Here is a 26392-nt window from a genome sequence, read left to right as displayed (position 1 = left end):
TTGTTAGTCCATGATATGAAATCAATGCACAGCAACAAAATGTTTTCAGCATTGTGGATACTGATTAAGAAAACGTTCAGAAATAGGAGAGCGCTGCACCAGAGGTGGACACAGAGGCAAGTGGCAGACTTTAAAGTGTCTGTATCCATCAATGTATGTGTACTGATCATGGTAAGAGGTAGGAAGATAAGAAGGTGTTCCAGAGGAAAAGTGCCCATTTAAATTATATGCGCTTTCTTCGCTGGATATAGAAACACTTTCCTGATTGTAGCTTTTGGCTTTTAGAGGCAATAGTGGTCTGATTATTTGTCTGGCTAGGCTATAAGGAGGTGCAGCCCAGAATGCTTACAGTTAACAAATATTCATGTCCCTATGTTCTTCCGGGTCTCCCTCTCATTGGTCCATTTCTCCTATTCTAGATAAGTGCTTTTTCTCTGTGCTCTAGCATAACACTTGCACAGGACTTTCATAACAACAGAATGGGATTCTTTGAAAACCAAGACCTTTCTATAATGCCCTTGGTATCAGCTGATACACAATAAATATTTTGGTTGCAGAATAAGTAGTTATGAAGTTAGGGGTCAAACAGCAGGCAAGGGGCCAAATTTTCCTTGCCCACCCCTTGGCAAGTTAGTTCCAACTCCTCTTTTCCTTCTTTAGCCCCAGCCGTCTCCAGGTCATTGGCTTAGATACAGATATTAAATGCCAGTAAAATCAAAGTACTTCTTCTTGGAAGGGTTAGAAACAACTTCTGGAATTAAACATTTTATTGTTTTGAAAAGTCCAAATTCTTTTTTTTTTATCTTTCTCATCCTTTCTGCTTCTCATGCCTCAGCTTTCCAAGATTCCTAGCCTTTCAACAAGCTGTAGGGCAGTGTGCATTCCTCAGGGCAATGCTGAAGGAAGGGGAACTCTTCCTTTGGAAGTTTCCAGAACACTGGAGCACTTACTGGCAACTCAATAACCCGACAGGCGTCCTCGTTAGAACAAATGGTCTCTTGATACCTTCTCCATCTCAGCTGACATTTGTAGTAATGTGAAAACCAGACGACCCATGATGAATTTAAAGTCTCACACAACACGATGATACTGTTGTCCTGAGATTTTCCTCTGGTGGTTGTGGCCATTTCCTGCCTCTGGCAACCCCTCAGCCCTCCTGGCCTCCTCTTTGACTTCAACATTCTTCCAGTCTGGAAGGATTTGGGAGGAATCCAAAAGAAAACATCTGACATTGTTAAGGGCTTTCTTTTCACAGCCTCCCAATTCCAGGGAACATTTCCGAGTGCCTGCAGGTGGTTGTAATATGTCTTCCTTTTCCTTTGAACATTTATCAAGTAGCCTCACAGTGACATTGCTTAAAAAAAAATCCTCATAGACGTGAACTCAGTCCATAATAAAATCACTTTAAAAGTAATTGCTAATTGCCTCCTAATGTGCATGGAGATAGTACGTTTCTTGAGAGGTTATTGGAAGGGAACAGATCAAAGGGCATTTCGCTCCCCAGCCACATCCCTGCTGCAATGCTCCTTGGCGACCACTGGGGGACGCTGATTCACTGCACACGGCTCAGCAAACGGTCCAGCCAAACGTAAAAACAAAACAAAACCGCGGGATACCGTCTTAAAATTCAAAACATCCCAGGATAAATCCATTGTTGCGGTTTATCATGCCGATGTAAAAATGAAGCCCGATCCAGCAGAAACACTTTGAAGTGAGAAGCTAAATATTTGAAGTATGTTCCGACTAAGGTAGGGAACCAACTTTCTTGTTTGAACAAACCAGCTGCTGTGAACTCAGATGTGTTTGCTCTGCTCCCACAGACCAGATGGAAGTTTGAGTCCTGCTTGGGTCTGGTCATGATTAAACTTTAACTTAGACACAGGCTACCCGTGGCTTCTTTGTTTACGTCTCTAAGTACATGTACCCTCTAAAAGGAAAGCACCCCAATTCTAGTTGTATATCCACACGAGATGAGAATGACAGAAACCTACTGAGGATCACTTGCTGCGTGATAGTCTGTTGTGGAAGGGTTATCGGGCCAGTGGCAGGAGAAACTGTTCAATTTTGTGTTTGTGGAGGGATGTGTGCACACATGTTCATGTGTGTGCACACATGTTCGTGTGTGCATACGTGTTCGTGTGTGCATACGTGTTATGTGTGTGCACTTGCGTCTGTGAGTGTCTGTGGACACTCTCAATTGCTTTCCACCATGTTTCTGTTTTGTGGTTTGAAATAGGATCTTTCACTCTCAACCGATGTTCTTCTTCCTAGTTTGTATCAGGTTGACAAAAACAAAACAAAACAAAACAAAACAAAACAAAACAAAACAAAAACCTAACTGGACACTTATTGAGCCTGAAACTCCCTGATTGGACTGGGGTGACATATGTGCACCCAGTTTGTTTGTTTGGTTGGTTTTAAATGTGAATGCTGAAGATATCCTTGTATGGGGAGCACTTCACTGTCTGAAACATCTTCCCAGCCCTGCTAGTTCACTTTTGAAAGGTGTTTGGAGATGTCTTTTATGAGGAAGGAAATGCCTTGTATCACAGAGCTATGACAATCAGAGCAGCACCCCACCCACCCTTGTTCTGTACTAAATTATTCTCCTGTCTCCCACCCCAGCTCTTAGCAAGCTGGATGTTGTCGCCTCTTTGTCTTGTCAGGTCACGAATTATGTCTTTCTTGTCTCTTCAGAGCCTGTCATGGGATACACTCCTGAGGGGTGGAGCTGTATGCACTGGGAAGCCATATTTACCCTTTCAATAGGCACCTGTATCAGGAAAAAAAATGTTTCTAGTTTAATTCTTATTTTGGAGTCTTTTCTTGATAAGAGTTCTCAAGGGTTTTCAACCTTTGCCTAGAGTTGTAAAGACTTCACTTCCCCCATCAAGTTTAAAGTTAGGGTGGCCGGCAGCCTCATTTTGCATGGGACTCTCTTAGGATGTGGAAACTCCAGTGCTAAAGGTTCCAGTCAAACAGAAATACGCTGGTCACCCTACTAAAATGTAAAGCCCTCCAGTGTCCTGGGACTACATACAGAGTAGCATTTTTTCGGGCTTTAGAACCAAACCAATTGCCCGAGAGTGGGAAATCTGTCACTGAGAGCGGGCTGCCTGACACAGAAGGAAGGCACAGTGTGCGGGATGGCGGTTAGAGTCACTAGCCAGAGGAAGAACAAGCACACTGGCCCCCGAGTGCCACCAGGGGCAGCCTTAAATGGTGGTGTTAAACAGAAGGGCTATCCGAGAGGTGAATAAAAATTCCTCATTACCCAGGAATGTGCTTTGTTAGCCTAATTGCTCTTCATCTGGACTGTATATATTTTATGCATGAACAACTTTCTGATTTAGAGATGGGATTGATAAAAGCTTTCAGTAAAAGGGGAAAATTATGCTTAAAACCCTGCCCAGATGTAGCTGCATTCAATTTAGAAAGATAACATTGGGTCAGATCAGGGTCGGCCAGTTCAACAATGGCAAGGGGTTGGGTTGTGACAGCCCAGGATCTGGATGTGTCGATGTGACAATGGAGAGTTGGCAGAGGCTGGGGCAGCCCTCCTTTAGCCAAGTCCCCAAGCCATCAATCTTGGCGGCTAACACTGGAGATCAGAACACACAGAAACAGCAACGTGGTCCCAAAAATTTATTATCATTTTAGATAGATTGCAGTAAATATCCAGATTTGGCAGATGAAGAAGGTCGTTGTGTTCTTTTGGTGCAAACTTGAAATACTGGCTCGCAAAATAGGAAAGAGGATTGGAAAGCGAACCCAGCCAGGACTGTGAGGAAGTGGTTAGAAAATACAAAATTTGGGAAAAATAAGGACGCATCCCCAACCCCCTTTTTCAGTGGAAGGAAATATGGCTCATTCAAATGGATCTAAATTTGAGATCTTAAAAGGAGAATAACAGTTTTATTTCGAGCACTGCTGGTAAACAGATTGGAGCCAATCACTACGCCATCCTCCAGTAAGGACTCTCCACAAGAACCTGCTTTACTGAAGAAAGAGAAATTAGCACTCAAGTTATTTCCCTGCAGGTAGATGTCTCTAACTTCTCTGAATCATACCTGTCCCATAAATATATTTGAGATAAACATGGCGTGCCAGCAGAAGTTGTAGTGCATTCTTGAGCTTTCTCTCCATCTCTCCGGTCCTTGGTGTCCTTTCTTCATCCTCTATAACTCACTCCTTGAGTCAACACGCATTTGTTCAACGTGTGCAAGGTGTAGAAACTATTTTCAGTGTGGGAATGGAAAGGCTAGTAAGGCCTGGTCCTGCCTTCTGATTTCCCCTTGGTCCAGGGAGGAGCTGCCTGGAGACACAGTTGTCGTACAATCTGATATAGGCAATCCATCCTATGGAGGCTCTGTGGGCACCTCGGGAGCCAGTTTCTGTGTGTTTAGTCATGTAAGATGAGTGTGTTGTCATGGAGTGCTAATCTGAGTGAGTGGTGGGCTGTGTGAAGAAGAGCTTAGTTCTGTGTGGGAAAGAACAGCTACTGGAGGGCAAAGTGCAAAAGTGAACTTGGAAGGTCATTGGGTTTGGCCAAGGGTTGTGAAAAGATTCCTTCCTAGAACCATATAGTGAGACAACAAGACACGTGGGACCATAGGTGGTTGGGCTCTGAACCCAGGAGGGACTATATGATACTTGTTACCTGCCTGTTTCCTTCCTCTCTGCTCCCTCACTGCTGCCCCTCTCAACTTAGTTCTAGCCTGTTAGGAAACTGTCATTCGAAAAAGTTAAGCACAACCCAACATCCGAGGACGGAAGCCCCAGGGAACACTTCCCATCCAATGTTGGATGGCAATGTAAGTAAAGCCAGGCTGATGGCTGTCTGCTTGGAGACCTGTAGAATGCCTTTGGTTAGTCCAGTCCCATGCGTACGACATCAGTGGAGGCATGCGGTCTGGTTTTCAGGGCCCGGGTTGGAATTCAGAGATCCCCAGAATCGGTGTGCTTGCTGTGAGAAGGTGTCCAGCGCTCTACTGAAGAACCAGCCGTAGAATCAGCTACAGCTGAGCTCGACCTACAGGTCTGTTTGTCAGTAGTGCATGCTTAACACAAAACCATACAGCACGTGGTAGTCCCATACACCACAGCAGGAATCATCGAGCTGTTTTGCTTCGTTACCATGACTACATCTGGAAGGAGTTAGGACCAGCACACCCTGACGGAAAGGGAAGATTCAAACTGGGAAGCAGAAAGCATTGGATTTACGGTCGTCCAGCCTCTCTCCTTATCTAAAGAGATGCTATCACCATCAAATCAAAGGTCACTTCCTGCATCCCAATGTGGCAACTCTAGACTCTCTTCCATCTCGAAATAGTTACAAATCAAGTCGAGTCTTCTTGTCAGAACATCTCCACCAGATGAATGGGCTGAAAAATCTCTCAGGCTGGGTTCTGGCCCCTAGGGGGTGGCCTCCAGACAGTGAGATCTGTTAACCTTCCTCACGTTGTCCCATTCTCCCGTGGCACAGGCACGGGATGGTAGCCAGACCAATAGCTGGTCTAACCTTTGGGACACTGAGCATGTGTTGTTTCAGGTCCTCCTGGGTCTCCCGGTCTGAATGGCTTGCATGGTCTGAAGGGTGAGAAAGGAGCAAAGGGCGCCTCAGGTAAGACAGGCTCATTGGTGATCAAGCTCTGCTCAATGGACTTGATGAAGCAGAACCTTTCCCTGATGTTTCCTCACATCCTGAGAACTGGGGGTGGTGACTCCAAAAGCCTAGCACGGGGTAGCAGCAATGACGGGGCTTTCTGGTTCTGTGGTTTCTATGAAAAGGACATTTAAGAAAACTTGACGCTGAGGAGTGGTAGTTGATCACATTTTTTCTTTTTATTGCTCATGTTTGTCAACTGAATACTCTTATTTCTTGCTCAAGTGAGACCAGATTTCAAGACATTGTGAAACAGAGTCTTGCTCTTTTTAAAAATGTATAGCGCTCTTTGTTTTAAGTATACCACTGGCTTGTCCGACCAAGATAATCTAGTCAGCAGTGCTGGCATGCCTGTACTGTGACTGTAGGTGTGGGCACGCAAATGCGAGCACGGGTGCTGGACAAGGCCAGAGGCTTCTCTTTGGAGCGGGAGCTACAGCCGTTATTTCTGAGTGGCACAGAATGGCTGCTGTGATTCAGAGTTGGGTCCTCTGGAAGAGGGGCAAGTGCTCTTAACTGCCGAACTATCTGTCCAGCCCCAACCTGCCGTCATTTTTGATATTACAGACAGGCTAACCTTCGGCCATCAGGTTTTATCTTGTTCCATTAAAAAACGCCTATTGTACTATTGTCTCATTTAAACAACCTACAGTCAGACATAGTAGCTAAACCCAAAATGTAAATTTGAATTACTCTAAGAAAAGGGATTTTACAGCTAGGTGCAACGCTACTGTTGGAGAGAGATGGAATCTTTACGGAGTTTAGATTTTTCAAAAAGTAACTTAGGTCACCTGAAATCTGTTTGGTGGCTCTTTCAATTGGTCTGATTAAATATATAGGTGGCCTTTCCAAGAACCCAAGGATAGTCTCCCCGCTTTCGATGGATGCTCCAAAGTACTGGAGTTCTTATGGTAGACCCGCTCCACTCAGATTTCTAACCAATCTGTTCACAGTTATTAATGATCATCTCCCTCGCTTTTGCTTTGTAAAACTGTCCGTGAACTAACGTTTCTTAAAATCTGGCACATAATCCCAAAAGAAACCAATCCTGTGGTTGGTCATTGTGATATCATTAATAAAGAATCGGGACTCAAGGAATAGAGCATCGTCACAGCCAGAGTTTGCTCTCTGCAGAGCCAGCCACCTCCTCTGACACACTCCTGCTGGGTTCTGTGACAGGTATAAATAAGGAGTAGGGACAACATTGATGCCATTTTTCTCATTAAGGTTTGCTTGAAATGGGTCCACCTGGGCCAATGGGAACGCCTGGGCTAAAAGGAGAGAAAGGAGATCCTGGGAGTCCAGGGATTTCTCCTCCAGGCCTACCTGGAGAAAAGGGCTTCCCAGGACCCCCAGGTAAGAAGCATCATACTTTGATATCTCTTCAAGAACTAGTTTAAAACGTTTTAGGTGTGACGGGGGTAACATTTGAATCCATGCTTCCATAGGGAGACCAGGAGCACCTGGTTCTGCAGGCACCCCAGGAAGAGCTGCTAAAGGTGACATTCCTGATCCAGGTCCACCTGGAGACTGGGGACCTCCTGGCCCCGATGGCCCAAGAGGTATGATGACATTGTGAATGAGGATAACAGCAGTCTCTTCCTTAGAAGCTACCAGCTAGATATGCTGTAGTATCTCACGGAGGAGCCCCAGAGCAGCTCTACCAACTTAGAAGATGGATATGTGAGATGCACCCGTGGGCCGTGTGGGTAGCAGTATTTCCTAGGACTAGGAAGAGAAGGGCACATCCCCCTGACTCTTCCATATCATGCAGCAGACTCCTGCTGCCTAGATACAAACAGAGGTGGGACAAGCATTTCTGATCACCAGACTGGCACTGCGTGCCACAAGTGTCCACTAGGAAAGATCCGTGTTCTCCTTGTTGCCTAGCACCTGTCCTCTGGCCCAGAGGGGCTGGACCCAAGCCTGTCATGGACACAGAAAGTCTGCACATGGGCTGCCAGCAGTGCATGTTGCCTCTCACTGCTTCACGTGGATGGATTCTGGCAGGGCAAGATTCTGGAAATTACAAACAGCTTTTTAAAAAGAAAGTGATGATAGCTAGGATGATCTGAGAGCCAGGGGAAGAGCATGGGTTCGTGACGGATTCTTCCTCACTGATAGCCACTAGACACATTCACACTGTCTATACAGCTCTTGCATGGAAACACAGACCTGCCATCTTGTAGGGGTAGGATTGTATATTGAAAATAAAAGCAATAAAAACTGTGCTAGGAAGTATAGACATTAAGTGAGAATAGAGTTAAAGTCAGCTCACTCCTAGGTACCAATATTCATTTTAAAATAAGATTATAATTTGGAGGGCACATTCCTTTCTTATTAGCTACATTTTCTTAATATTTTATTTGTCTATCTACCCACCCATCTATCCATCTAACCGTCAACCCACATGCCCATCCATCCATTCAACCATATAGTTATCCACCCACCCATTCATCTATCCATCCAACTATGCACTCACTCACCCAAGCACCCATCTACTCACTCATCCATACAGATACCCACCCATCCATCCACCCACCCATCCATCTACCCATCCATCCATCCATCCATCCACCCATCCATCCATCCATCCATCCATCCACCCACCCACCCATCCATCCACCCACCCATCCATCTACCCATCCATCCATCCATCCATCCACCCATCCATCCATCCATCCATCAATCCATCCATCCATCAATCCATCCATCCACCCATCCATCCATCCATCAATCCATCCATCCATCACTCCATCCATCCACCCACCCATCCATCCATCAATCCATCCATCCACCCATCCACCCACCCACCCATCCATCCATCAATCCATCCATCCACCCATTCATCCATCCACCCATCCATCCATCTATCCATCCATCAATCCATCCATCCATCCATCCATCCATCCATACCCCACCCATCCACCCACCCATCCATCCATCAATCCATCCATCCACCCATTCATCCATCCACCCATCCATCCACCCACCCACCCATCCATCCATCAATCCATCCATCTACCCATCCACCCACCCATCCATCCACCCATCCATCCATCAATCCATCCATCCACCCACCCATCCATCCACCCATCCATCCATCAATCCATCCATCCACCCATCCATCCATCCACCCATCCATCCATCCACCCATCCATCTATCCACCTAACCTGCTAAAACAATGAGATCATTGAGACCATTAGCTGATACTTCCCAAATGGTTCAGACAGAAAAGAGGTCTAGTATAAGTCTATTTAGTTTAATGGTTACTGACATAACTTTTCTCAGCGTGGACCCTATATCTCCTTAGGAAAAGAAATACAGTGATTTCCAAACAAGGGAGGTAGGGATCACTATATTTCTTTTCCTAAAAAGCCCTCAAATCACTAACATTCACTTTTTGTCTTTGACTTAAAGCATGCTTTTGCCTCCTCTCTGTGACAGGAGTACCTGGACCTCCAGGTCCCCGTGGGAATGTCAGCCTTCTGAAAGGGGATCCAGGTGACCATGGTTTGCCAGGACCACCTGGCTCCCGAGGTCCACCAGGCCCACCAGGGTGTCAAGGCCCCCCAGGATGTGATGGCAAAGATGGCCAGAAAGGTATGAATGTTGGTATTTTTTTCCGTGGTATGTGTAGACTTTAAGGTCTGGGATACTGTCTTCCTTCCAATAATACCATTCCTATTTCTTGTGGAAGTGATGATGTCATTTCTAAAATGTCCTGGCTTCCTCTAAAAAGTCATCTGGTTTGAATAAAACTTGAAAGAAGAGCACACAGTGGATAGACCTGGTAGTGTGCCCTGAGTTTGATGTCCAGTGTGTCACAGACTAGAGGGGCAGTGTTCTCTTGTAGAGCACTTGAGAGGTAGCACCTGGAGGATCTGGACTTCATGCTAATTCTTGCCTATATAGTGAATTGGAGGCCAGCCTAGGGTATGAGGGTTTGTGATACACAAATAACTAAGCTGGAAAACAAAAAGGATGGACCTTCTGCACCAGAACTGAGCAATAGGAATGTAGGGAGCCTCACACCAGCGAATTAAAAACGCAGAAGCCACATTTGAGACATGAAACTAGCCAGGTGTGGTGGCTCGCACACGTAATCCCAACGTACGAGAAATGCCACGAGTCCAAGACCAGCATGGGTTGCCTTGGCACATCTGGGGCAGCCTGAGTTACAGAGTTGGACCATGTCTCAAAAATGCCCACTCCCCATAACATTTTTTTGAAAACATAAACAAGTGGAATTAACCATTGTACTTTATTCAAGAAAGCGTGTTTAAATATTATTGTTTTAAATAGATAAGCAGCATAAAACCACCAAGGAGATATTACCGTTCTTTCTTTCAAACCCAGCCCCTCTCCCCAGTGTCCTACACACCCTGCCTGCTGTTGACACTCAGTGTGTGTTTCAAACTTATTACAGCCCAGCCCAGTGTGGACTTACTTTGTTTCATGTGCTCACTAGACATATGTAGCTGAGAAAGAAGAGGTGCTTCTCGGAACATTTTTACTGTTGTTGTTGTTGTTGAGAAGGGACTATTGAGTATTTTTTTTGTAGCTTCCTTATTTTATAAGAAAGAGGTATGGGTTCTAAAATCCCACTCTGAAATTTCCAAAAGAGGCTCAGAAATTAGCACCTTGCTTTCCTTCTAAGCCCAGTATGAGACACAGCAAAGGATTAATCGGAGGAAAAAGCAAACTCATCCCAGTGCTGCGGTACCCACAGTGCACAGGCTGTCTGTGGGCTTGCGAAGGGCACGTCTCTGAACAGTGCAGCAAGCACTTCGTCTCTATAAAATCAGCTATAAAGTCTCTATAAAATCTATAAAATCAGCTGGGATGCTGTAAGTTACCTCTGCAAGCCTGCGGGCTTCTGCTCATTGAATATCACAATCAGACTTGGACACGCCCTCAGAAGAAGAAAGGAAGCTGGGACAGCTGGAGCATGTGTGTTTACCTGAACATACACTTCCGATCTAGGAAAATAGCATGCCAGCATAATCCTGATGACCTAGCCCAGGGCAGAGGCGATGTTAGAAATTGTGGTAGGTGAGGCTGTGGAGATGGTTCAGTGACTGCAAAAGCATTTGCTGTACAAGTTTGATGAAGGAATTTTTAATCTCTGGAAATAGAGAACTGGCTTCTCTAAAGTATTCCATGACATCCGCACATGCACTGCGGCATGCACATGCACCCCCCCCGTCTCTCTCTGTCTTTCTCTCTCTCTCTCTGTCTCTCTCTCTCTCTCTCTCTCTCTCTCACACACACACACACACACGTAATAATTTTTTAAGATTAAAAAATTAATGAAACCACTATCTGTGCGTCCTGTTTTACTCCCATTCTATGAGGCACACCAGCCAGTCCATGGTTTCCTATAGCAAAGGCAGGGAGTTCTCCAGTCCATAAATACGTATTGGGCCCTCACTGGAGGTTAGAGGGAACTCAAACTTAAATAGCATCTACATGGACCAAGCAGGGAGGGATGCTATGGGCGGTGGACCTGACTGTAAGATGTTGAAGGTGGCAGTGGGGGGACCTCCAGCTATGAAGACACCTCACCCCCAGGTACCTCTCCTTTCTTCCCAGTTTTAGTTCTTTGCTGTCCCCAGAGAAGGTTCAGGATACAAGGCTTTGTAACTTCATATACTTTTGGCTTTAGAACCCTTCTCATTGACCGCTGGGGCTCTCCTGCTGAGCGAGTTCTCAGCTTTCCCATGTTCCTCCTCCACACTGGCTCTGCCCTGCTCTTTCTTGGAGCAGACCCAGCCAGCCAGAGTCACTGCAATGCTCACTTCTGTCCCTCATCTGTATCTTTCCTTTAGGACCAATGGGACTCCCAGGGCTTCCAGGGCCACCTGGTCTTCCCGGGGCACCTGGAGAGAAGGGATTACCTGGCCCCCCAGGCAGAAAAGGGCCAGTAGGTCCTCCAGGTAAGCTCTTGGTGGCCATCAGCTCCTGACGCATGTCCACACAGCCCCCCATCCTAGCAGTTACTGTGAGGGTCAGTCCAGAACTGATGTGTACTTGTGAGTTAAGCCTTTCTAATATAATGAGTGTATTTGTTTCAAACTAGCCCATCGAATCTCAGGTTTGATAAAGGATCAGAACAAATACATTTAAGAATTAAGAGCTGACACTGAATATATTATTTATAAAGGAATAAATATTTGTGTGTTTTCCACACACAATCCGCGAGACAGAGGATTAGACTACTATTAGGATCGTATGTTTACTTCTTGTCCCTGAAATAGACATCTTGTTTATTTTCTGAAAATTACATTAGTTCCTTCGGGAAGAGGGGTTATTAAACCTAATTATTTTAGACTTTCTTTTTAAACAGTAAGAATGAATTGGGAAGAGATAGGACAGACGGATATATGTGTGTGAGTTTCTTTAAAACGCCCAAAATAGTAGCACAGATATTCAGCAACAATTCAGGTTGTTTTGCAATGTTTGTGGCGCCATAATCCAAAGGACAAATAGAGCACACTACTTCCTCAGGGGTCACAGTCTAGGTAGGCAGAGGCCTGCTTTTCGGAGTCTCCTTGCTTCCTTTCTGTGCACATAACCTATCAAACGTGACAAATTAATACAGAATTTCCAGAAGCCTTTAAGTGCCACAATTCCTACACGCACTCATTCAGAACACACGTGCCATAGGAAATCAACTCGAATTGTCTGTTTCCCAAGAGACTTTCATTTCGAGCCCTTGCAAAGGTGAGAACTCCATTAGTACAGAATCGTTGCTGCTGCTGTCAATCACAGCGAAGCAAACTTTGCCTTATGTAAATACATCGTCACTCTGCTTGTCACTGATGGCCCTCACACTATTATTTATGTGCTCAGCCGTTGCTCCTCACTCACAAATTTAAATTTTCTTTCCACCACGTGAAAAAAACGGTCGCCTGGTTTTGCCTTTCGACATTGCGTCTCTTCAGGCTGCAGAGGTAAGAGTTACAGTGAAATGGAGAACCTCCCCCATCCCCATTTGCCTGTCATTTACCCTCCCCGCTGTGATTGTGAGTTAAGCTGCTGCATAGTTTTGTAAATGGGGTTTCTGGGGTCATCAAAGGTTTTTTTTTTTTTTTTTTTTTTTTTTTTTTTTTTTTTATTATTAACTTGAGTATTTCTTATATACATTTCGAGTGTTATTCCCTTTCCCGGTTTCCGGGCAAACATCCCCCTCCCCCCTCCCCTTCCTTATGGGTGTTCCCCTCCCAACCCTCCCACCATTGCCGCCCTCCCCCCATAGACTAGTTCACTGGGGGTTCAGTCTTAGCAGGACCCAGGGCTTCCCCTTCCACTGGTGCTCTTACTAGGATATTCATTGCTACCTATGGGGTCAGAGTCCTGGGTCAGTCCATGTATAGTCTTTAGGTAGTGGCTTAGTCCCTGGAAGCTCTGGTTGCTTGGCATTGTTGTACATATGGGGTCTCGAGCCCCTTCAAGCTCTTCCAGTTCTTTCTCTGATTCCTTCAATAGGGGACCTATTCTCAGTTCAGTGGTTTGCTGCTGGCATTCGCCTCTGTATTTGCTGTATTCTGGCTGTGTCTCTCAGGAGCGATCTACATCCGGCTCCTGTCGGTCTGCACTTCTTTGCTTCATCCATCTAGTCCAATTGGGTGGCTGTATATGTATGGGCCAAATGTGGGACAGGCTCTGAATGGGTGTTCCTTCAGTCTCTGTTTTAATCTTTGCCTCTCCCTTCCCTGCCAAGGGTATTCTTTTACCTCATTTAAAGAAGGAGTGAAGCATTCACATTTTGATCATCCGTCTTGAGTTTCGTTTGTTCTAGGGATCTAGGGTAATTCAAGCATTTGGACTAATAGCCACTTATCAATGAGTGCATACCATGTATGTCTTTCTGTGAGTGGGTTAGCTCACTCAGGATGATATTTTCCAGTTCCAACCATTTGCCTACGAATTTCATAAACTCGTTGTTTTTGATAGCTGAGTAATATTCCATTGTGTAGATGTACCACATTTTCTGTATCCATTCCTCTGTTGAAGGGCATCTGGGTTCTTTCCAGTTTCTGGCTATTATAAATAAGGCTGCGATGAACATAGTGGAGCACGTGTCTCTTTTATATGTTGAGGCATCTTTTGGGTATATGCCCAAGAGAGGTATAGCTGGATCCTCAGGCAGTTCAATGTCCAATTTTCTGAGGAACCTCCAGACTGATTTCCAGAATGGTTTTACCAGTCTGCAATCCCACCAACAATGGAGGAGTGTTCCTCTTTCTCCACAACCTCGCCAGCATCTGCTGTCACCTGAGTTTTTGATCTTAGCCAATCGCACTGGTGTGAGGTGAAATCTCAGGGTTGTTTTGATTTGCATTTCCCTTATGACTAAAGATGTTGAACATTTCTTTAGGTGTTTCTCAGCCATTCGGCATTCCTCAGCTGTGAATTCTTTGTTTAGCTCTGAACCCCATTTTTTAATAGGGTTATTTGTTTCCCTGCGGTCTAACTTCTTGAGTTCTTTGTATATTTTGGATATAAGGCCTCTATCTGTTGTAGGGTTGGTAAAGATCTTTTCCCAATCTGTTGGTTGCCGTTTTGTCCTAACCACAGTGTCCTTTGCCTTACAGAAGCTTTGCAGTTTTATGAGATCCCATTTGTCAATTCTTGATCTTAGAGCATAAGCCATTGGTGTTTTGTTCAGGAAATTTTTTCCAGTGCCCATGTGTTCCAGATGCTTCCCTAGTTTTTCTTCTATTAGTTTGAGTGTATCAGGTTTGATGTGGAGGTCCTTGATCCACTTCGACTTAAGCTTTGTACAGGGTGATAAGCATGGATCGATCTGCATTCTTCTACATGTTGCCCTCCAGTTGAACCAGCACCATTTGCTGAAAATGCTATCTTTTTTCCATTGGATGGTTTTGGCTCCTTTGTCAAAAATCAAGTGACCATAGGTGTGTGGGTTCATTTCTGGGTCTTCAATTCTATTCCATTGGTCTATCTGTCTGTCTCTGTACCAATACCATGCAGTTTTTATCATTATTGCTCTGTAATACTGCTTGAGTTCAGGGATAGTGATTCCCCCTGAAGTCCTTTTATTGTTGAGGATAGCTTTAGCTATCCTGGGTTTTTTGTTATTCCAGATGAATTTGCAAATTGTTCTGTCTAACTCTTTGAAGAATTGGATTGGTATTTTGATGGGGATTGCATTGAATCTGTAGATTGCTTTTGGTAAAATGGCCATTTTTACTATATTAATCCTGCCAATCCATGAGCATGGGAGATCTTTCCATCTTCTGAGGTCTTCTTCAATTTCTTTCTTCAGTGTCTTGAAGTTCTTATTGTACAGATCTTTTACTTGCTTGGTTAAAGTCACACCGAGGTACTTTATATTATTTGGGTCTATTATGAAGGGTGTCGTTTCCCTAATTTCTTTCTCGGCTTGTTTCTCTTTTGTATAGAGGAAGGCAACTGATTTATTTGAGTTAATTTTATACCCAGCCACTTTGCTGAAGTTGTTTATCAGCTTTAGTAGTTCTCTGGTGGAACTTTTGGGATCACTTAAATATACTATCATATCATCTGCAAATAGTGATATTTTGACCTCTTCTTTTCCGATCTGTATCCCTTTGATCTCCTTTTGTTGTCTGATTGCTCTGGCTAGAACTTCAAGAACTATATTGAATAAGTAGGGAGAGAGTGGGCAGCCTTGTCTAGTCCCTGATTTTGGTGGGATTGCTTCAAGTTTCTCTCCATTTAGTTTAATGTTAGCAACTGGTTTGCTGTATATGGCTTTTACTATGTTTAGGTATGGGCCTTGAATTCCTATTCTTTCCAGGACTTTTATCATGAAGGGGTGTTGAATTTTGTCAAATGCTTTCTCAGCATCTAATGAAATGATCATGTGGTTCTGTTCTTTCAGTTTGTTTATATAATGGATCACGTTGATGGTTTTCCGTATAGTCATCAAAGGTTTTACTGTCTGGCTTCTCCTCTACAGCTATAGTAACCTCATACTAGAGTCCTGCTGATGACCCTCATTACAGGTTGTCAAGGTGAGGTAGACAGAGTTTTAGTTCAGGCGGTTAAGTGTAACAGCTCTCGTTGGATGGCACCGCACACAATAGTGTAGCTCCTTTGTAGGACCCCTACAAGGTAAACATACACAGCATCTCCAAAAGGAGCCACACCCAGTTACTAAAAAAGTGACTCCTTACACCTATAAGAGACGTAAGTACATTTTCAAGAAACAAATTTACTCATGTGTTAAAAATATTTACATAATACTCTGTCGTGCAAAGCAATGTGTGGTTTTGTATTTAAAACATGTTCCCCAACAGGGAAAAGCAGGCATGCGTGATGGTTCATCTATGCAATCCCAGCATTGGAAACCGAGGCAAGAAAATTTGCCATAGGATAGCCTGGGCTACAGACTGAGACCTTTTCTCAAAGATCTACCAAAAGCTGAGAGGGCTGTGGAGAGGGCTCATTAGCCGAGGGCACTGGCTGCCGGTTCAGAGACCAGGGTTAGATTCCCAGCCCCCACACGGCAACTCACACTTTTTCATAGCTCCTGTTCCAAGGAATGTGACACCTTTTCTGACCTCCACAGGCATGACACATACCCATACATGCCATCAAACACCCATACACATGAAAGAAAATTTAAACCTACCCACCCACCCCCCAAAAAAAGAGAAAAAATTTACAAAGATGTGCATTTTTTCTTTCCAGGGATTTGTTATTACTCTAAAGAAAATACCCTGAAAAGAGACCCATATATTGCTTTTAGGGATTTTAGAAGAGATATTTTTATACCCTTTCTTTCAGCTTCTTTGTTATTAAAAGGTAAAGGAAAACAGAACTAAAAAGTTCAAACAAGCATGTTATTTTAAATATTTATAGTTTAAAACTAATGTTGGATGCGTCTGCCTTCTTGGTGTGATAAGTTGAAATCCATTCGAAGATAACATCACAATCCTTACCTAAATCCAGCTAAAGGGGGAGAGGCGTCTCACGCTCTGTAACTAGCACTTGGCAGACTGATCCAGAAAGGTTCTTTGATAGAAATTGCCATGGGCTCTGTGGTTTAGTGAGATGCTACCTCAAAAAGCCAAAAGAACTAAAACAAACAATAAACCAGCTAAGCTCTCCCAGCCTGCCCTCTTCTTGGAAAAGCCCAGTTTATCCTAGGAAAGTAGGAAAGATTCCTGAGCCTCTCTCTCAGTAGCCTTGTGGCAAAGTCAAGTGTTAACATTAAGCTGGGAATACTGTAAAACGTTCTCTGGGTTCCTGTTGCTTATAGTTTCACGCCAAGCTTTACAAAAGGTTAAATTTCAAGCATCTTACAGACTTCCGGTCCATTCTGTAAAGGCACAGTAAGTATTGTGTGGGTTGATACTCCGTGGTCATGGCTACAGTTTCTCAGATTTTCTTTCTCCCTCATTATTGCTATTTAAAATTATTATGCACATTTGTTTTAACTTTGTAATTAACCAAATGGTGTCCTCTTAAACACCTCTTTCCTTAGAATATATGACACACATGAGTTCTTTGTTATATATTTGGCTGTGCTGTGACTCAATGGTAGAGCATGTGAGTATCCTTGGGTCTCAGGAACATCACACACATGCATGTACACTCAGAGACAGAGAGACAGAAACACAGAGAAATAGAGGCAGATGGAGATACACAGAGAGACAGAAACCCAGAGACAGAGAGCGAGCTTAAGGCAGTATGATAGAATGGTATGCTAGTGAGGCAACTATGTTTAGAATCAGAGCCTTCTAGATTGTAATATGGACTCTGCGGTGTTTGGACTGTGTAACTGTACATGTATAACTTATCCCTGGGGTTTCCATACCTCTGATAGTTTAAAAATACAGCACACGGCATGGTTGTCTGGTGAATGGAGTGATAAACACTTCACACAGGTCCTGATATACCCAAGGCTTTCAGTGCTGGCTCAGTGGTGTTTGTGATCTCTGGGTTGTTTCAGAGCGACTGATTGAAACTTTTGGGAGCAGACTGTATTGATGTAAATATAAGCTGTATTTTAAGAGTGTGGTCCCTCCGTGTGGTGGTTCTCAAGGTCAGATTGCCTGGTCAACACTACTCACCTCACTAGGGAATGTTCTAGAAATGCACATGTAGATCCCACTTTAGACCTCCTGACTCAGAAACTGTCTTCTAACCAGTTGGCTGAGGATTCTAATGTGCTCGAGTCAGAACTCAGCTCTGTAGGGCTACTTTCTCAGCTCTGGCTGACTCTGGAACTCCCTGAAGAATTAAAATCATTCCAAGCCTCGGGTTTCACCTCAGAAATTCCCGGAGGTCCCATCAACAAACCATTTGAAAAATCCCTTGTAGTTGGATTTATCAAGCCCAATGTTGAGGACACTGCCAAGACTACCAAGGACCACAGTATTCTGTGGGGTGGGAGCTGCAGTAATAGTCTATCTTTGTGGCCCCTGCAGATCATTTCAACTTTCATTGAAGGTGGGAAAATCACTGTGTGAGAGCCTCCAGCCATCTTGAATTATATAGGGGTAGCTGGTCCCAGGCAAACCCACCTGGCTTCAGTCTAATGAGAACATGCTAAGCTGAGTTTCAGGGACCCCAGGTTCCTTTTGCAGTGACAACTGTGGTTAGCTCACTAGAAAATAATGGTACAAAGGGTGAAAATCCTTTGAAGGTCATCAAAGTATTGTTACCTCAGCCAAGAGCCAGTCATTTCTATTTCTGCTTTCGCTGGCCATCCATCTCTCATTGCAGCTGTCATCCAGTCATTTAATCCACAAAGGCTTTCTAGAAGATTTATGTGTGTCCCGGCAGGGAGCAAGGCAAATTCCCACCATTGTGCAATTCACAGTGGACAGTTGAAGACTCTTGTTATGATTTTAGCACTGCGTCAGGAATCCATCCTTTACCAGAGAGTGTAGAAGGAGCTGTGAACCCATTCCACAGCGGTGGTTTCAATTGCAGGTGAACCTGGGCCTCCTGTAGATGTGGATTCCTGTGTTCCAATCCCAGGACTTCCTGGAGTGCCAGGCCCCAGAGGACCAGAAGGAGCTATGGGGGACCCTGGACAGAGAGGCCTGCCTGGACCAGGTATGAGCTTCTTTCTCTGAGTTCACTGTCAGAATGAATATCTACATGTTTCTTGATGATGTTCTTCAAGAGGAATCTAAAGAGCTCATGATAGCAAATCTGTGAAAACTTTCTTCTTCCTTTGTGTGTGCGCGCACATGTGTGTGTGTGTGTGTGTGTGTGTGTGTGTGTGTGTGTGTGTGTGTGTATAGAACTGGACTCTAGATCCACATGACCTTTCTATTCTTCCATTGAACTCCTATTGAAATCTTTTAGATTTGGCCAGCTTGTGGACGATGTGCTTGGTAACCCCATAGCACATCGGAGTAGGCGCCCTGCTCTCATAACTGTTGGCTTGGTTTTGAACAACAACAGCAGCAGCAGCAACAACAACAATAAAACCCAACCAACCAAGCAAACAAGAGCAATGGAATTGGGAGCCAGGGGAGCAGAAACAGCTGGACAGAAAAGGGAAGGAACCGTGCAGAAGATGGAGAAGGAAAAGGCAGGGTGTTTCTACACACTGCAAATGGTAGCACTGTTCCTGGAACTGATCTACCTGGCATTGCTCGTCATTGTCGGGGTAGGAGGACCATTGCTGGCACACAAACCAAACTGTCCTGGCAAAAAGCACTCTGCATGGAGTTTACGTTCTTCTTACGTATCCCACCCACACTGGGAAATTTATGCTGAGCTATGGGGAGTCCTGGGCCTCTGGAAGGCACAGAGCTCTTCAGACCAGTCGAGGTGGCTTTGTGCTCAGCATTCGTGTGTGGAGTACTGCACTTCCCTTACTTCCTCCACTGGCTGGCTATACATGGTTCTTTTCAGTGCAGTGCCAAAGGCTGTGGAAGTGGAATGGAATTTTGTACCAATCACTTATTCTCTTACTGCCCTAAAGGCCAGGACAGTCCAGGAATAGGCCTCTAATTGCCCACCGTCAGATCGTCACAGGGTTTGGGGTCATGGCTGGTTTCTGCTAAATACTTGATGAAGGACTACATGATGCCCTGACTACCCACCACAGTGTAGAGTGGCCTTTCTCAGCCTAGTGCTGTTGACTTGGGGGTCAGGTAATCTGTTCTGTGAAGGGCCACTCATTGTGGACAGTTGAGCAGGGTCCCTAGTCTATCCCAGGATTGAGTATTGGATTCCTAACCTTGTACAACCAAGAATGCTTCCAGATGTTATCAAGCGTCCCCCTGGGAAACAGAAACACCTAAGGTGGAGAACTGTTTGTGGAAGGATAGTGGATTATTGAAAGTCTAAGGAGAAGTTAACACACACACACACACACACACACACACACACACACACACACAGAGAGAGAGAGAGAGAGAGAGAGAGAGAGAGAGAGAGAGAGAGAGAGAGAGAGAGAGAAGCTAAAACCTTATTGTGGGGCTAGAGAGATGATTTGGTTACTAAAGCTTTGTCCTTCCTTTCTCTATTTGTCTCTGTCTCTCTGTTTCTCTGTTTGTCTATTTCTGTCTCTGTCTCTCTGTCTTTGTCTCTGCCTCTCTGTCTCTCTCTCTGTCTCTCTCTCTCAAACATTCTCTCCATCTCTCTTTTTCTTTCTTTTGTCTCTCATCTTCCTTTCTGTTATTTTTGTATGTTTGTTTTTGGGGGCAGGGTTTCTCTTGTAGCCCTGGCTGTCCTGGAACTTGCTTTGTAGACCAAGCTGGTCTCAAACTCACAGAGAGATTCCTACCTCTGCCTTGGGAGGCATGTGTCACCGCTGGGCTTGGTAAAGTGCTTTCTGCATAACCATGAGACTCTGAGTTTCATCCTCCAGAACCCTTGATAAAGCTGAGTGCAGCAGTCAGTGTGCCCTCACCAGCATCCCAGTGCTAGGAAGTCAGACCCAGCTAGGAGCCCTGGGACTTGCTCAACAGTCAGTCTCAGTAAGTCAGCGAGCTTCAGGTTCTGTGAGAGACTCTGCCTACAAACCAAGTGGAGGGTGACAGCAAGGAAGGTAATTGTCAAGGAAGACTCGAACTTCTGGTCACTACATGAATGCATACTCAGGCACAACGGTACACATAAGTAGGTGAACACACACACACACACACACACACACACACACACACACACACACACACACATACACACGCACACTGCCACCACCACAACAAACTTATTACAGATGTTTAAGCAAAAGAGAAAAGCAAAGAAAGTAAACACAGCTTAAAAAGGCCCAGTGGGCCGTATGTCTGTCCACTTTTCTGCACGTTTGTAAAGAGTCTGCTCTGCCACCCTGTTTTTTGCAAACTGCTGGTCTTAACCATTAGTTCTGTATCATTACATATTTTCCGACAATATTGTCTGCGCAGGCTGCAGAATATTGCATTATTTGATTGTGCCATAATTCATTTAACCACCACTTTCATGAATTATTTATCGACTGTTTTGGTGCCAGCGCTCTGCAAGAAATAAATGAATCCAGCAAGGCCCTGTGCTTGGAGCAGCAGGCCAAGGAAGAGTAAAAGTCCTGATAACAGCCCCAAAGACCTGAACGTTAGCAGGGGCAATGGAACTTGCCTGGAGATAAGAGACAGCCTGGAATTTCGAGCCTTTTGGAACTCAGGAATTCCTCCATTTTACCCCTCCTCCCTGGAGAGCTTTTTAAAAATTACACATTGCTGGTTCCAGCCTAGACTTTCTGGCTTCTCAAGTGTGGATTGGGCAGTGAGGTTCATTTTTCTTAGAGTTCTAGGTGCTGCTGCTGTTCTGGGACCACCTTAAATTTATTTAAGGTGGTTTTAACTTTTTCACTCTGATAAGCAACTCTTAAAGCAAGTCTGCCTGGGTGGTGAGCATTTCATACTTAAGCATCTGTGATTATTTCAGAGGGGAAGTATGATGGCTAGGAAGGGACACTACAAAACTTGACTGCATCAGGTACTCTGCTCGGGCTGAGATCGCCGTCTCCTCATGTCAGAGTCTGATTGTGAGACTTGTAAGTTAACTGTCACTGATGACTTCACAAAGTGACAGGATGCGTAGTAAATCCGTTTGCTATAAATATTGCAGGTACTGGTTCCTTAATATAAGTTCCTTGGGCACCATTTATGGTGTTGAGTTGGCAGGAAGAGGCTGGAGAGATTGCTCAATGGTTAGGGGCTTGCTGCTGGGAGGCAGAGGCAGAGGCAGATCTCTGGGTTTGAGGCCGGAGTCGTCTACAGAGCAAGTTCCAGGGCAGTAAGGGATACACAGAGAAACTCCACCTCAAAACAAGCAAACCTAGAAGCTAACAAAGAGTTATGAGGACCAGAGTTCACATCCCAGCACCCATACTGGGCAGCACCTTTGGATCTTTGAGAAATCCATCTTGAGGAATCCATATGCCAGTTACTAGAGCAAGAGTATGAAACCCCAGCACAGCCTATACTGGAGCAGCAGAGGGAAACACTCTAAAGGGAAGGGTTTTAGAGCTGCACAGGGTAGGAAGTGATGTCTGCCATCCGTGATATTGCTGGCTTGCCAAACCCAGACCCTGCAGCGTTCTTCAGTACAGGGCAGATGCTTGAGGGGACAGAATTAGGACAGTCTCTTAGGTCAGTCCCTATGTCATCAGTAAAGGAACCCCACCTCCCATCTCCTTTGGCTGAAGGGCCGGTCTCAAGTTAAGTTTCTGTTTGCTCTGGCAAGTTGTAGCGAATGAACAGAGTGTGAGCTATACAAACACCTTATCCCTTGACTCTGGAGAGCAAGTCTCAGATTAAGGCAGCCATGGGTTTGGTTTCTTTAGAGAGTCCACTGCACATGGCAGCCTTCTCTCTTTTCCTATAGAGACCCCAGCCAGATTGGGTTTGACCACTCTAAGGAGCTCAAGCTGCCTTGAGCATATCTTTAAAGACACGATTGCCAAATACAGACAATTCTAAGCCACTGGGGTTTAGGACTTCAATATGAACTTGGAAGAAGGGTGGTACGCACCAGCCAGTGATAAGCTCATTCAAGGAAGGACTTTAACAGGTAGCATCTAGAAACATGGAGTGGGCATACACGGCCACATAAGGGTGCTAGCATGACCCCATAGGAACTGCAGTTAAGGAACTGGAGGAAGAAAAAGGATGCTAAGCAGTTAAAATACTCTGCAAGATTAGCATGGCTGCACCAAGATCCACAAAGATGCATCTGAAGCTTGTCAAGGCCGGGGGTGGGGGCTGATGGACACCACCTCTGCCCTTGCTGCCAGGTGTGTGCCCTCTATGCCTGCTGACATTTCTCTCTCCCTCCTGGGGTAAATGCAGCCTGGGTTGTATGTGGCTGGGTCGTATGTCATATGAAGACTCATTTGACAATTCATATGAAGGGGTTAGCTTGAAACGAGCACGTCATAAACCCTTGATAACAACCCGTTCTTGGAAACCAAACCCTAAGCTGGGCAGTGGTGGCATTCACCTTTAGTCCAAGCATTAGTGAGGTAGAGGCAGGTGGATCTCTGAGTTCGAGGCCAGCCTGGTCTACAGAGCAAGTTCTAGGACAGTTAGGGGTACACAGAGAAACCACATCTCAAAGCAACCACCAAACACTACCACCACCACCAAAAAAAAAAAAAAAAAAAAAAAAAAGGAAAAAAGAAAAAAAAAACCAACCAAACAAACAAAAAAAACCTAATACCTTTAACTCATTCCTCCACTCCTCCATCCAGATTTTAAAAACATCATCATGAAAGAATATTTGAACATAAAGGCATTACATGTTCAATGTTTTCTAAAAGCAAAAAATCAAAACCCCAAACCAAAAACCACCCAACTAACCAACCAGCCAAAACAATAATGAAGAAAATGGAATAACCTCCCTCTCAACACTTCCCAAGTCTACAGCTACAGATATGACCTAACTCTTTAATAGACTATGTCATAATCTAGGTCAATTCATTATACCTTTCAGGACTTCCATTGCCCCAGTTGCTCTGTGGAGGTCATAAGCCAATGTCATGCACTTGAGTAGACCAAATGAGTAGATCCAATGTCATCAAAGTCGGGGAGGAGGCTCTGAGTCAGCTCATGGGATGTACAGGCTGTAGTTACCACTGTCACTACCATGAAATTTCCTGCAGGGTGCAAAGGAGAGGCTGGCCTGGATGGTAGGCGGGGCCAGGACGGCATCCCTGGATCTCCAGGACCTCCGGGACGCAATGGTGACACTGGAGAGGCGGGCCGTACTGGAGCACCGGGTAAAAGTTCCCTTCCTTCTCTTTCCTCTGCCCTGGCAGTCTTTGCTGTCAGCAGCATCCAGTGTGGATGTGCACACAGCTTTACCTTGAATACCAGGGAGGGCTTTTCATGTTTCCTATCTTTTGCTAATAAATCCCAATCGCCTAGGAGATGTTTCTATCCTTAGTCACTGTAGGGGAGCAGCTTCTAAGATACCTCTTCTTTACAAAGAGGTGAAAATCTTGAATTGCTCTGAAGTTCTCTGATGAGCATTGAATTTAACCTGCACACTTCCATGTATTTAGCATGTATGCATGTGTGCGCATGTATGAGTGTGGTGGCTTTTCTGTAGTTGCTCCCCACCTGGTATTTCATCCTAGGTTTCTTACTGAATCTGGAGCTTGCCAACTGGCTAGGCTGCCTCAGTAAGGTTCTCCAAGTATCCTCCTGGCTCCATTTCTCCAACTCTGGGTTCTAGATATAGTGGGCCTTAATGGAGTTCCTGGGGATCTGGATTCCTTGTTTTACCCAAAGGGATACCAGCCCTATGCGGGTCGCTATACTGTATCATTTAGGGAAACTGGCAAGGAACAGAGACTACATGTTTAGTTCATAAACAATTAAAATTATTTTCAGTTCTCAGTTGAGTGATCAGCCTTGCAGAAGTGCAATGGCTTTGCTGGAGGAATTGTATTTTTTGTGTACTATAGATGGACTTGGGGGTCAATCTGGAGGGGCAGGGTGTCCTGCTCCCCTCTGCTTCCTGATTTTGAGCAGGATGCTGAAACAGAGGTACTTGAAAATGCTTATTAAATGTGGATTTTTTTTTTTTACTTTCTCTTGTTCTTTCTTTCTCTAGGTCCTCCTGGTATGACTGGTGATCCTGGGCCCAAGGGGTTTGGCCCTGGATACCTCAGTGGCTTCCTCCTGGTTCTCCACAGTCAGACAGATCAAGAACCGGCCTGCCCTGTGGGCATGCCTCGGCTTTGGACAGGGTACAGCTTGTTATACTTGGAAGGACAGGAGAAGGCACACAATCAGGATCTTGGTATGGATACCCCAAGGATAAGCTGTCACGTGCTATATGGGTTCATTCATGCTATGGCTCAGAGAATAGAACCTAGGAGCTAACCTTACAGATCCATCAACTTCTTAAGCACTGATCTTGCACAGCTTTACAAAACAAACAAAACGAAACGAAACAAAAACCAACCAACCAACCAAACAAACAAACAAACAAACAAACAAACAAAAAACCAAAGGAAGGAAGGAAGGAAGGAAGGAAGGAAGGGAGGGAGGGAGGGAGGAAGGAAGGAGCCTGCCATGCTAATTCTCATGATGCTGTTAGATGCCACAGAGGCTCATTCTGGTCACTGGCTACTATTTGCCTATTTATTACTGTTTTGTTGTTGATGATGTTGTGTGAGGTCCAAATTGAACCTCTTCTGGGACCTCTTGAATGAGACTCACAGAGGCGGTGATCGATGTAAAAGCAAGAGGAGTTTAATCATTCCGACATGTCGGGGTCGTCCCACTTCAAAGGGAGATGGTCCTGAGCAGACTTAGGGAGTTATATACCCTGCAAACAATTGGGGCAGAATTTGCACAATGGACACTAGGCAGGGTACTGTGCGCATTTGGTGGAGCGAAACAACTTTCATATCGGACTCAGTGTACCATTCAAGACTTTCCCAAGTGGGTGTGTGTGGGGGTGTTGGTTGGAAGCCACAGGTAGCTTTGTGTGACAGTTTGGCTTGCAGCTGTCCCAGGAGCCAAACCAGTTTTCTTCTTCCTGGAAGGGAGGGGTCCTTGTGCTTGGAGGCTTGCCCTGGACCTTTCCCACTGGTCCCAGACTGGCCCCAACTCTGGCTGTTTCAGTTGTTGTTGTTGTGGTGGTGGTAGTGTTTTTGGTTTTTGTTTTTTTTTCATTTGAGACAAGGTTTCCCTATGTAGCCCTGGCTGACCTGGAACTGTGTGGACCAGGCTGGCCTCAAATTCCCCGAAACCTGCCTGTCTCTGCTTCCTAAGAGCTGAGATTAAAGGAACACCACAAGCAGGAGGCTTGACTGTTCTTTTTGTTCATCCTCTTTGGCAATAGGAAAGATGTAACTGTGCTACGGATCGCTACTTTTAATGCTACTAAATGTAAATTACTTACCTGGGCACGCTGAGCTCCCATGTTTATGAAATTGGTTGAAGGCAGAACTTGCTGGGTTACGCTATACCACTGGCAAGCGCCAACCTTTAACCCTGTCTTGTTTTATTTGGAGATCACAAGCCTTTAAGCCTCAGCCCTCCGTGTTCCTTCCCATCTTTCAACAGCAGATTTGTAAGCCGCAGGACTCAGTGCCAAGGCATATGATAACAGTGGCAGGAATGGTGGATACAGGAGGTGTGTCAGCCAATAGGGGTAGTTGACAGCTAGGTGGGTCTTACTACCTTCACCAGGCTGGTCCCATGCTCGTAAGAGGATGATGATGTGTCAGGCCCACGAGTGACAGATGT

The 26392-nt window shown here is 45.0% G+C and overlaps 1 protein-coding gene across 6 annotated transcripts in view; it reads left to right on the top strand.

The window, feature by feature from the left end:
- Col4a4 (collagen type IV alpha 4 chain) overlaps positions 1–26392 on the top strand; it is a 123831-nt gene that overhangs the window by 90922 nt on the left and 6517 nt on the right. For 3 of the 6 annotated variants that reach the window (XR_015628581.1, XR_015628582.1, XR_015628583.1), the window contains 8 exons: positions 5552–5623; positions 6893–7021; positions 7114–7227; positions 9114–9269; positions 11498–11616; positions 18621–18746; positions 23791–23907; positions 24747–24935. Coding sequence is in view for 3 of the 6 variants with exons in the window: in XM_087565528.1 (XP_087421654.1) it covers positions 5552–5623; positions 6893–7021; positions 7114–7227; positions 9114–9269; positions 11498–11605; positions 18603–18746; positions 23791–23907; positions 24747–24935 (1029 nt within the window). In the remaining 3 variants the exon portion in view is untranslated. Of the gene's footprint in view, positions 1–1504; positions 1749–5551; positions 5624–6892; positions 7022–7113; positions 7228–9113; positions 9270–11497; positions 11617–18602; positions 18747–23790; positions 23908–24746; positions 24936–26392 lie in introns of those variants that run through there. The other 3 variants (XM_087565528.1, NM_001446400.1, XM_087565527.1) reach the window with 3 other exon arrangements.

Source organism: Rattus norvegicus, chromosome 9 (assembly GCF_021556685.1).
Source record: "Rattus norvegicus strain SHRSP/BbbUtx chromosome 9, alternate assembly SHRSP_T2T, whole genome shotgun sequence".
Lineage (NCBI taxonomy): Eukaryota > Metazoa > Chordata > Mammalia > Rodentia > Muridae > Rattus > Rattus norvegicus.
The sequence above is the reverse complement of the archived record's forward strand: the minus strand, read 5'-3'. Positions and strand labels throughout refer to the sequence as shown.